At 43.6% G+C, this 12103-nt stretch overlaps 2 protein-coding genes across 4 annotated transcripts in view; one reads left to right on the top strand and one right to left on the bottom strand.

The window, feature by feature from the left end:
* Positions 1 to 6623, bottom strand: part of LOC119464828 (protein BANP-like) — a 32012-nt gene extending 25389 nt beyond the window's left edge. The window contains exons 1-2 of one of the 3 annotated variants that reach the window (XM_049668920.1): positions 6601 to 6623; positions 1472 to 1580 (exon numbers count right to left, since the gene is read on the bottom strand). In XM_049668920.1, the coding sequence (XP_049524877.1) occupies positions 1472 to 1580; positions 6601 to 6614 (123 nt within the window). In that variant the 5' untranslated portion in view covers positions 6615 to 6623. Of the gene's footprint in view, positions 1 to 1471; positions 1581 to 3599; positions 3684 to 6581 lie in introns of those variants that run through there. The other 2 variants (XM_049668928.1, XM_049668923.1) reach the window with 2 other exon arrangements.
* Positions 6624 to 6892: 269 nt separating this feature from the next.
* On the top strand, positions 6893 to 10268 carry LOC119464814 (glucose-fructose oxidoreductase domain-containing protein 1). Its single transcript, XM_037725727.2, has one exon. It carries the CDS (start codon positions 7129 to 7131, stop codon positions 8275 to 8277), a length of 1149 nt encoding a protein of 382 aa, XP_037581655.1. The 5' UTR covers positions 6893 to 7128; the 3' UTR covers positions 8278 to 10268.
* Positions 10269 to 12103: the final 1835 nt, after the last annotated feature.

Raw genomic sequence — 12103 nt, 5'->3', positions numbered from 1 at the left:
ACAAGGGCGGCAGCGAGCACGCTTCTCAACAAGGTGCGTGCTCCCGGCCGGCGTATGCATTATTCAATGGAATCAAACTTTCGTTAATTCGGACTTATTTGGCCGCACATCGGTTAATTCGGACTACTTTCGGAGCTCGGTGAGCGAGGAGCGCCACGAATGTGCGACGCAGAAGAGCAAGAACGGCGCTAGCGTCCAACCCAAACGAAGTGGCGGAGTCGCATCGCCACAGCCATCAGTTGAAATCGTTCATGGTTGACAGCAACATGGGAACGCTTCGAGCCTATTTGTGTCTTTGAAGCCTGTATTCTTGCGTTTACCGCTGCGCATAACACCGCGTTGGCCGCGGGCTTTCGTAACTGCGTAGTCGTCATTCACGATCGCGTCGATAGCGGCCGCGGTTTTCTCCGCAGCGGTTGCGGCGAATAGTAGTTTCGATTTTACTCGGTACACGCGTCGGCCGCGTGCCTAAAGAACTGCCTTGTCACCATCGATGATCGCATAGATAGCGACCGCGGTTTCGACTGCCCCCCCCCCCCCTCAGTTGTTGCAGTGAATGATAGTTAATTCATCCAGACTCGGTGCGTGCGTCGGGCGCGTGCCTTCAGCACCGCAAAGTCGCCGTTCTAATCGCGTCGATAGCGGTCACTGTTTTTGTTTTTTTTGCAGCGGTTGCGGCAAACAGTTGTTTCGTTTTGACTCGGTGCAAATCTGTCAAGCTTGAAGAGCACCGGCTACATCGCGATTATGTTTTCGCCAGCTCACTGGCGAAAACATAATCGCGATGTGCACGCGATAGTACAAATTAGCGTGTCTACATGCTTGCTCTACATGTTTTGCCTACGTGCAGGGCTTGAAAATCGTTGTTTTGGTTATAGTGCGGTACCGCTTATAGTGTGGATATTCGCAACTCCCGCGACTTACGTTATAAGCGGTCTACACTGTAGATGTAAAAATTTCCCATATGCCCATTCTTGCTAGCAGCTACCCCTTTTTGTATCCGAGACAACACAAGTGTTTTCATGTGTACTTTATCATTGAGAAATCCCGCTTTTTTTGCTGCCCCCAATGGACAATAATGCCATGGTGCCTGAAGTGCTTCCAAAAGCACTCACAAGGCCTATAGACAATGGAGCGTCCACATAAGGTCCCAGCACGCTCGGAAGGCAGCAACATTCTTTCATGTTGCCATTGTATTCCCAACTTTCTTGGTGCCTCAGTTTTTTTTTTTTTTTTTTTTAATCCTCTCCATTTTTCCAGAAGGCAATAAACAGGTTCAATGACATTAAGAGAGATCAAAAAATTGATTGGACCAATTCTGAACCTTCTTTGTGACGGTAACCAATAATAGCAACTAAGGGTAAAGAGGCCATTGGAGAAGGAAAGGAGAAGAAAAATGGGTAACGATGCTGCCTTAGAGAGTATAGGGACCTTACCTCTACAAGCAACAATAATGTGAACTCAGTCTTACGCTGTAAGGTTGATCCATCTCTCCCAACCGCATTCGTTTTAAGCCCTTGACACCTTCAATGTCTTCGTCATTCAATGAATTGTCAGCACTGTTTGGGTGCTTCATATTCCTAAAAGAAAAAAAGATTTTCACATTTTTTCAACCACATAAAAATTCCTTTATAAAACCTATAGACAAAAAGCTTTCCAGTGGAAAAGGTATAGATGGATATAACAAAACTGTCAAAAATTGTCAAAAAGAAGAAAAAATTGGAAAGAAAAACACCAAGAGTTCAGTCCCTATTTATTTTTCTCCTTTCATTTCCGTGTAACATTCCTATGGTAGCACTACCCAGCATGCAGCTGTAACATTAAGCTCTTCAACTCAGTACTGCAGCAATATGAAAACCACATGCAATCTATTAGAAGCCCCAACCTCCATATGAATTACAACTTCATTAAGGCAAAGCAGTCAGGAAACGACAAACATTCTTGCTTAATAAGAGGAAGGTAATAGTGAATAAGTAGGCAAAAAAAGCAAATTTTCCATAACTACCTCATAGAACTAGTCAGTAAAAAAACTATAAATAAGAATTGTAGTGCACAACAGCATCAAGAGTCAGCCCAAGTAACAGTGCAACTTTTGCAACTGCCACTCGCTCATTAAACAAATACGAAAACAATGATCTAATTGTGTGGCATTTGCACCATCAAATCTGCAAATAATTTTTTTAAGATGTTCAATGATGTATTACTAGCTTCTAAATTTTTATTCTAAGACATCCAAAGCCCATTAACAGTACTAAAACAAAACATAGTCTGTTTACTTTCAGTTAACATTTTCTCCACATCTTACAGCACATCAAAGCTGTGGTACACTACCAAGGAATTCTGCTGCAGTCACTGCGATTTCCTGGTTATGATAGCTGAGCTCCAATGCAAGTAAAATACAACCGTGCCTCTCCAGTGCAGCCTTGTTTCGTGTTAAAGAACTGCAACGTCCCTCCCACAGCATGCAATTTTCTCAGCACTTTGCTCACGTTACACTGTAGCAGTTCTAATTTCAACCAACTAGAGAAAATCCAAGGCAATTAGTAAATGAATTATCACAGACTTGAGAAATTATTGTAGTTGCTCCTCAGTTACAACTGCAAATTCAAATCACAGCACAGGTAGGTAATATGGACAGTGTAAAGGAGTGTAGATACGAAATATAGCAGCTAAATTGACTATAGCTTAATAAGCTTTGCATGCTTACGAGGAACGCTTTCACGAAGTATGACTGGCATCAGACGGCTAAAAGGTAATTTATTTCAATTTCAGTCTTTATAGACTGTGAAATTGAAATAAATTACCTTTTAGACGTCCCTTCTCCGGACTCATCAATACAGCCATCATGGAAACGTCATTGTTGAGAGCCACATAGTGTGACATTAAAGACACTGGTGACGACGAATTTTCAGAGCGGCTGCATGTGCATGTGTCGAAACACAGCCGGGAGATGCAAGTGTGTGTCTCCCACCTAGCTCCGGCGTCAATGAACGTGGGCGCATGTGTGAAATTGAGCAGACGATGGGCAAGTTCATAGTCATCAGTGGGTGGTTTAGCGGTTCCCGTGAACTGCTTGGTGTCGGGTACTCATGATTTACATCACTTACATCACTCAAAAGTTATCCACCCCTACTGAAAGGAATTTTGAAATTCAGAATAGTGCGGGAGAAATCATTTTATGTTAAATTATTTGTGAGACGATCAAGCATATGCCGGTCACTATTATGGTCTCCTAGGTGCTGTGTGTTTTCAACGAGTAAAAAATCATCACTGGAGAATTTAGTGCCTGTGCTCGTTTAACTGAAATGTGGTCCTGTGGCACTACCAAAACACTGCACCCCAGATACAAACAGTAAGCGCATTATCTTCAAAGGACTGTAGGTTAGGATCACATGCACTAAGCATGCTTGTTGAAATCCCACAAGCTATGAACTTCGACATCAAGTGCTTAGCCACGCCAACCCTACAACCATCCCAGCTGGTAACACCACAGGACTCAGCACCAGTCAACACCACGTAGCATGCTATGGTAGCTGTACTGACCATATAACCACAATGGCTTTGGCACTGGCTGCTGCTCTTAGCCTCTACTGCCTTACCCTTTTCATCATCATCATCAGCCTATTTTTATGTTCACTGCAGAACGAAGGCCTCTCCCAGCAATCTCCAATTAGCCCTGTCTTGTGCTAGCTGATTCCAACTTGCGTCTGCAAATTTCCTAATTTAATCACCCCACCTAATTTTCTGCCGTCCTCGACTGCGCTTCCCTTTTCTTGGAACCAGTCCTGTAACTCTAATGGTCCACCGGTTATCTGCCCTACGCATTACATGGCCTGCCAAACTCCATTTTTTTTTTTTTCTCTTAATATCAACTAGAATACAGGCTCTTTTGCCCTCTGATCCACACCGCTCTTTTCCTGTCTCTTAACATAATGCCCGACATTTTTCATTCCATCGCTCTTTGCACGGTCCTTAATTTGTTCTCGAGCTTCTTAGTTAACCTCGAAGTTTCTGCCCCATATGTTAGCACCGGTAGAATGCAATGATTGTACACTTTCAACGACAGTAGTAAGCTCCCAGTCAGGATTTGGTTATACCTGCCATATGCACTCCAACCCATTTTTATACTTGCGTAAATTTCCTTCGCATGATCAGGGTCCCCTGCGAGTAATTAACCTAGATAAACATACTCCTTCACCGACTCTAGAGGCTGACTGGCAATCATGAATTCTTGTTCCTTTACCAAGTTATTGAGCATTACCTTTGTCTTCTTATATGAATATTTAACCCTACTCTTACACTTTCTCGATTAAGGTTCTCAATCATTTGTTGCGATTCATCCCCAACGTCGCTGAACAGGACAATGTCATCTGCCAACTAAGGGTTGTTTAGATATTCGTCAATGATCCTCACTATTAATCCTTCACAGACTAATCGTGTGAACATTTTTTCTAAACATGAAGTGAATAGCACTGGAAAAATTGTGTCTCCTTACCTGACCCCTTTCTTGATAGGTATTTTCCACTGGGCTTTTAACATAAGACCAACGAATGGCCATACACAGCATTTACAGTGCTCAGCAATTGAAATGCAATACTCTGACCACATGGCAGCCGACGCTTCTTGCACCACCGGCAAGTACTGAGTGATCACCAAGGGGCTGAATGTAGTCACAATGCATCACAAAGGCTCTCACTTTCATGTATAAAAGGGCATCAGCTCTGTGTCCCCCAGCACCCACGAGCGGCATGAAAAGTGCCGGCAGCCACACGCTCCGAGAACAGTGTTTTTATCGCTGAGCACTGTATTTGGGCAACACAGAGTAAGCCTTGTAGCATTACATGTACAATGCATAAACATTGCCCATACTAAATGACAACCTGTTAGCAACCCTTAACCTTATAACAGCATAAAATTTATTTATAAGTGCCAAGCAAACTAATGAAAAATATAAACGGCAATCCTAATTTTCTTTGACTAGGTAATGCAGTCAGGTCTCGCATATGGTGCGCTCAGCTGTAGGTGCGACTTAGAAAAAGAATTACTTAGAAAGCACCACTCTAAATATATTGGAAGGGAGAATTCATTTTGTTCAGCATCCATTGAACCAATTTTCATGGGGTTTGTTACATATAAATTACAAATCTAAACGAAAAAAAAAAAATTTGTGAAAGGACCACTTCCGCATGCACAAACACTAAAACATACACAAGAGGGGTAAAAAGACGAAACAACGACAAACATAAGTCCCTGCATAAAATCGTCCCCAATATTTTGAGAACATGTTCATACTAACAAAGAAGTCTCTCAGTGCATTGCTGTCCTTTCAAGGCCACTGAATAGCCATGGTGCAACTATTATCCAAACTGACAATAAATGGTTGCCCAGCACTCTAAGCTGGTAGCGTGGCTGTTGCCTTTGCTGGGCATATGGGGTCAGTTCAGTAACACATGGACTATGTTACTATGTGCTCGTCTGCCACTCCACATGCACATGATGTAGAGATTGTATAATTAATTTAAAAAAACGAAATCTTTAGTGTAGGCAACACCATGGTGAAAGCGGTGGCACAAGGGACGGGATAATGCAACCATTCTATTCCAATGCTATTCCTTTTTTGCCCGTCGTCAGTGGTACAAGCGGCGCTCTTCCCACATTATCCCCGGAATCGACTAGCTCTGAATGGTGGATGATAAGAAAGGAATATAATAGGGCGAAAGGAACATATACACCAGGCTTCGACACTTCATGATAATCTCAATCCTCAATCCAGGATCAACAGTATATAAAATAATCTTCTGGCCTTCTCGTCATTTTTTTTTTTTACCATTTGTTTCTTTAAGCAAATTCATATTTTTCCTTTAAGTGAAATGCAGTCACCGGAAACGTACTGCTTCCAACCTTTCCAGTTTGGCCCTACTCTTCATAATGGCCCTACAACTTCATAATCAAGAAGAATATTGCTTTAAACTGCATCCCTTGTGATGTCTAAAGCTGACGAAGCTGAAATGTTATACACTACTTTGACATATATCTTGTGACTAGGAATTCAGCAACACTCACGTAAGCTATGTAACGGTGTAAACTAATGCATCATAATCATCCGCTTTAGACGATCGAACATACAGTTTCTGGCCTTGGCGCAGAACTAGACTTGTAAACTGTGTACATTTATTGCTACGTCCACCAATTTTAGTCACTTGTTGAAATTCTACTGTCTTAAATCAAAGTTATGCTTCCAACAGTCGGTAGAGTTTAGCTTTCTCTCTTAACGATTCAACTCGCTGAATGCTTGCGCTTTCGCTATGCGCGACCGACTAGATTAATTGAAGATACTGTTTGAACGGTTGGTACTTCACTGTGCAAGGACGAAATGCAAAGTAACTGAACACACGGGGAGAGTTCTGCGGGGAAAGTGCGCAGACAGCATCAATACACCCCTTAGCAGTGTACTCTCCCTGTGTTTCCACTTGTCCTAGCCCCTCCTACGAAAGTTATTCTCCCATGGACCCTTGGCGTAGCCAGCCTGATACACAGTATACTGAGCCCAGCACTACAAAAATGACCATGACTAAACTCACTGGTTGACAGCTGTCCTACCGTGCGATGACCATCGTGCCACAGAACACTTGCACAGAAGTTGTTGTGCACAGAAGTACGTACGTAACAGAAGTAAACAAGGTAACAAAAAAAAAACTAAATATTTGGATGGAGTAGTCAAGCCAATCCAAGTCGATATTGTGTCAGGAGAGGTTGGCATATTTTATCAATGTTGTCTAATTTTCCATCCTCAACATAAACTTATTTGTTTAGAATAGGCATTTGTTCATGTGTTAGTTCCAATTTAAATGACAGTGTCTCAATTCTCACCAGCTGATCGCCAGAGGGTAGAGCGGCCGTAGCCGTTGATCGGTTGGATACGCTGGCTGTGGTGTGTGCGCCTGCGTCTGATTTCTAGTTTTTCGTCTTCATCGTTGTGCGCGGGTTTCGCGCTAGCGTTCGGTGTACCCGTCGTAGTGATCTAAATGAAGTTTCTCCGAGTCACTGCTAGATTCAAGAGCCGTATTTTAGCCTCTATAATGGTTCAAAAACTATAACAAGGTGTCAGAGCAGTCTTCCGTCGTGAACATGTTGCCAGGGGTAGGTGTTTTCGGTACTGGTAAGTCGGTGCGAGTGCTGGTCCCGTGTTTGCGCTCTCGTGGCTTTAAGGTAGAAGCCATTTGGGGCCGGACTATTGATACAGCGAAGGAAGCTGCTTTGGAACTGGGCATTCCGTTTTACACGAGCAAGGAAGATGAGGTCCTTCTACACAAAAGCGTTGATTTGGTGTGCATCATGTGCTCTCCTCACCAGCACGCCCAGATCGCCGTCAAGGCTCTCGGCATTGGAAAGCATGTTCTGTGCGATCGCCCTGCCGGTCTGTCACAGTCGGAAGTACTTAAGATGGTGCGAGCTGCGCAGTACTACCCAACGCTCATATCAGTGCTTTGCCACAGTCTGCGATTCCTACCAGCGTACGTTCACATGAAGCGGCAGATACAGGACGGGTATGTGGGAACTGTGCAGATAATTGAGGCTCGCGTACATTGCGGGTCTCTTGTTCATGACCGCTACGACTGGACTTGCGAAGAGTCCATGGGAGGTGGTGTACTGTCCACATTTGGCAGTCACATAATCGACATAGCAGCTTTTGTGACGGGCCTTCGCGCAGTTCGTGTGCACGGCTTGACAAGGACATTGACCAAGACGACGGACTCTGTGTGTGGCATTCGACAGGTGAGCAGCGACGACTTCTGCACTTTCCAGATGGAGCTGAGCAATGGAGCATACGCAACCGTCACGCTGAACAGCCACTGCGCGGGCCAGTTCAGCCAGGAGCTTCTGGTGTGCGGCACCCGCGGCAACCTGGTGGTGCGCAGCGGGGATTTGCACGGCCAGCGCAAAGGCGCCAAGGAGGAAGTGCTGTACCTGGACGTTGAGGACTTGAAACAGGCGCCTGACTGCGTGGTGCCGAAGCCGCACGCCAAGGGACTCGTCAAGATGGTTACGGCGCTGCGGGATGCTTTCGCCTCGCGTGCCCATGGCCAGGGCTGGGCCAAGGAACCTACCGAAAGTGCTGCTAGTTTCGAGGATGGCCTATACATTCAAGCGGTTATGGAAGCCGTGCGCCAATCGTCGCAGGTGCGCCAGTGGGCGCGCGTGCAGTTGTTGCAGGACGAGGGCCGCAACAAGGGTGCCTTCTGCTGCCTCTATCGTATGGCCAGTGCCTCCATGTAGTTACTCCTCAGCTTTATTTATTGCAAGATGACGCACAATTTGTACACACCTTGCCACCTCCACAGCACAGGGATGTAGGGGTGCAGCTTCACTTTGCAGGTCATGCAGAGTTTGCATGGGTGCTAAGTGTATATAGCCCTCCTGAAATCGGTGCCACTAATTTACAGCTTCTTCTGGACAGATTTACCTGCCTGCATTTATGCAACCTCTTTTTTTTTCTTTTTTCCAGTATTTTCATGCAGGTGCAGCTGCCTTTTCATACTTATTGAGTAGCAAAGGACTGAGCACACAAAGTGTGCACATCTCTTGTTGCCAATACCTCTTAGTGCAACATTTGAAGGAGCCTGAGCAAAGAAAATTCAAAGCAGCTTGGTGGTCATTGGCAAGTAGTGCTATGTCATAGTCTTCTCGAGGCTCAGAGCGAACAGAAAGTGCAGCTGTACTTATGCAAGTATACAGCAAATTGTAGGTTGTGCTAGCATTAACGTGATACATGTGCCCTCGCTGAAGCTACATGTGCATTGTTTGTCCTGTTGTGATTACAAGGTAGCTGACGATCTCAGGTTGCTTTTAATCTCTGCTGTCATTGTTAGTACCTGTTCAAGTTTTGAATGAAATTCTAGTCCTTTTCTACAAATGGCCTGTAGTGCTTATCAAGAAAAGGGTGCAGTGGCCCTTTTGCCAATGATCTTGAACATATTTTGAGGGATTTCACTGTTTTTGCCCACTGCTGCATTTATTTTGTTTGGCAGCTTGTTCTCATTTATACACTTGTTTTGCGAACCTATAATGCTTTTTTTTTTTTTTATAATTGCAACTCTGGCATGTAACACATCAACACCTACACGTATATATTACACACATACAGACACTTGTTTCCTCTCTACACTATGGTGCATCAATTTTCTGATTATTGTTGTAAATGTTGCCACTGCAAAAGATTGGTACTTAAGGTAATACCTCTCCAGCCAATAATTAAAAGCATAGTTGTTAAACATACCTTGTAGAATGTTTTAGTGTATTCGGTAAAGCCACAAGCCTATCAGAATGCAATAAAGTTCAAGGTAACCATTTAGCATTGTTGGCTGTGTCATTAATATTCCCTTTTATTTCACATATGAGATTCCCCTCTCGCTTGTTTTATGGTAGTTGCTCACCTCCTCCTAGCTATAGTAATATGGTCTACTTCATGATAGCAATCCATAAGCGGTGCCTTAATGCAGGGGCCACCTAATCGTGGGTACTGTTTGTCATTTATAATTGTCCTTCTTGTAATGCTGGCATATAGTGCATAGTTTTCTCGACTCTAGTGTAGTCTTGTGTTGAAATAGCCTTATGTCTATTATACCGGTGTCACACGTACACTTCTGATCGCAATCAGGGCCCATCCGGATCAAGTGTTGCCACACGGTCATTTGTGATCACGATCTTGCGGGATCCGGATTCGGACAATCGCGATCCATGAATCGTGATCAGGCCTCTTGATCACGATTGCAGGCGGACGTCTGCACCCTCTAGCGCAGTATTCTGAAAATGCTAAAAAGAGTGAAGGGGCAGGTCAATAAAAAACGTTTAAAAACTTATCACCAAAAGTAAGCAGTAAAATTGAAAAAATGCAAAAATAAAACCATATTTTGGATATCTGCATTTGTAGCTAAGGCACTATGGGGGGGGGGGGGGGGGGCAGTTCTGAGAGTTGCTGACGATCAGCAGACAATAATGACTCTATCTAGATCGTTGGACCTTGTAGCAGCGTCCATTGTTGATCGCGATCACAAGTGTACATGCGACACCGGTATATGATGATGAACATTTTTACTTACTTGAACCTCTTCCAATGTCTTAAAAACTAGACTATCTTTTTGTGGTTGTCTACATGTTACCTTATTCTGCCTCTAGAAGTCTTGCACAAGTTTGTGTCATTAAGTGTGTGTGACAGCTGTAACATTAATAAATCAGTGCACATGGAAAGCATGTGCAAGGCGACATAATACAGGTCATTTTGCTAAGCTTATCTGGTAAGAGCAGGAATCTTGTGACCATCTGAGATATTCAAAAGACTGTCTGTGACTCACTGTCTGCAAACACCATGCTTGCACAATGAAGGGGTATGAAAAGTGCAAGATATAAACAATTTGCGTCTTGGTTTGTTTGCAGTGCACTGCACAACTGCATTAAATGCTCACTTGGTTGACTTTCTAGCTCAGCCAACCTGATGTGCTTTGGTGTAGCCTTGTCTGTGGTACCAAACAATGCAAGAGGAGACAAACACGTTTGAAGATCAAAGCAGCACGATTCACAGGCTGTCTTCTGTCTTAACACTAGGCCCACACAGAACAATAAAATTTTGTCTATGTAAGTAGATGAAGGGACTTCAACTGCAGCCAATGCTGCTCTCACATCGTTAAGGAGAGTCTTGCACACACCTAAAGGCTGAAGGTAGACCACTACCATCAGATTCCAAGTAAGCACCTTCCCATTCAAGCACCTCTTCACCATTTCTGAAGAAGTTCAAATTTTCCCAACTACCACTCTGAATTTCAATACAGTATACGGTATACCATACATACAGGGTGTCCCAGCTATCACGCAGCACGATTTAAAAAATGAGGAACGGCATTGCGCGAAGCAAACCTAGTGCATATTGTTTCCAGTAGAGTAGCCGCCAGTAATTTTTTCGGTACTGAGATTTAATTAGGTAATTGTAATTAATTATCCAACTCGAGAAGTACTGTCCTAATTATCAAAGTGTCAATGAGAAAATTGTAGAGCAACATTAAAAACTTCGATACAGCTTTCTGTTGCTCAATACGTGCTACATAAAAGTTTTTCCGAACGTAAAAGAAGGCCCTCGAAGACACGCAAAGTGCCTCGAGCGGCCAGTCACCGGCGTCTTTCACAGTCAGAAAAACGCATTTATGTAGCACGTATTGAGCAACAGAAAGCTTTATCGGGAGTTTTTCATATTGCTCTACAATTTTCTCTTTGGCACTTTGATAATTAGGACAGTACTTCTCGAGTTAGATAATTAATTACAATTACCTAATTAAATCTCACTAACGAAAAAATTACTGGCAGCTACTCCACTGTACTGGAAACAACACGCACTAGGTTTGCTTTGCGTAACGCCGTTCCTGTTTTTTTTTTTAAATCATGCTGCATGATAGCTGGGACACCCTGTATATATATATAGCCATTTATTTATATATGTTTATAATTGTGGTTACTAGAGATGTAAGGGCTAGTAGAATAACCCGGAAAGATATGGAGAAAAGGCAGGGGGGGGGGGGGGGGGTAGTTTTTTTTAGCACAGAAAGTGGGAAAAAAGCATTAAAATTTTCACATGCAGTTATGAATACGGCCATTCTCTGCTATGCAGCATTCCATTCTTGAAGCGATAACGATGACAAGAAACGGGCAGCACAGTTTTCAAGTGTCAAGTGTCTCAATTATATGCTTTCAGTTTCATTTTGAAAACACAGCGTAGCTTTCAAACAGTAGGAATGCAAGACGCCCTCTGGGCTTTGGTCCAGGACTGGCATCTCGGCTCTCCATGAAGCGCATGCAACGTCAACCGGGTGGCAAAGCCTTTGCACTAATCAGCCACTGAAGCCTATAGCTTCGAACAAAACTGGTCTTTGCTTGGAAATGTTCATAAACTTCGCAAGAGGCTCACTGGCAAACGTGTTCAAAAACTCGTCTACGTGCAATCCATTTTGAATGTGGAAGCAGCCCCAATTGATCTTAATTCGAGTGTCCAGTGAGAGTAACTCGGACACTGAGTGATCCTTTTCTCAGTTACCAGATTAGCAATCTTTCGTAGAAA

The sequence above is a fragment of the Dermacentor silvarum genome, chromosome 1, assembly GCF_013339745.2.
Source record: "Dermacentor silvarum isolate Dsil-2018 chromosome 1, BIME_Dsil_1.4, whole genome shotgun sequence".
Taxonomy (NCBI): domain Eukaryota; kingdom Metazoa; phylum Arthropoda; class Arachnida; order Ixodida; family Ixodidae; genus Dermacentor; species Dermacentor silvarum.
Note: the sequence above shows the minus strand (reverse complement) of the source record. Positions and strands in the feature narration are given on the sequence as shown.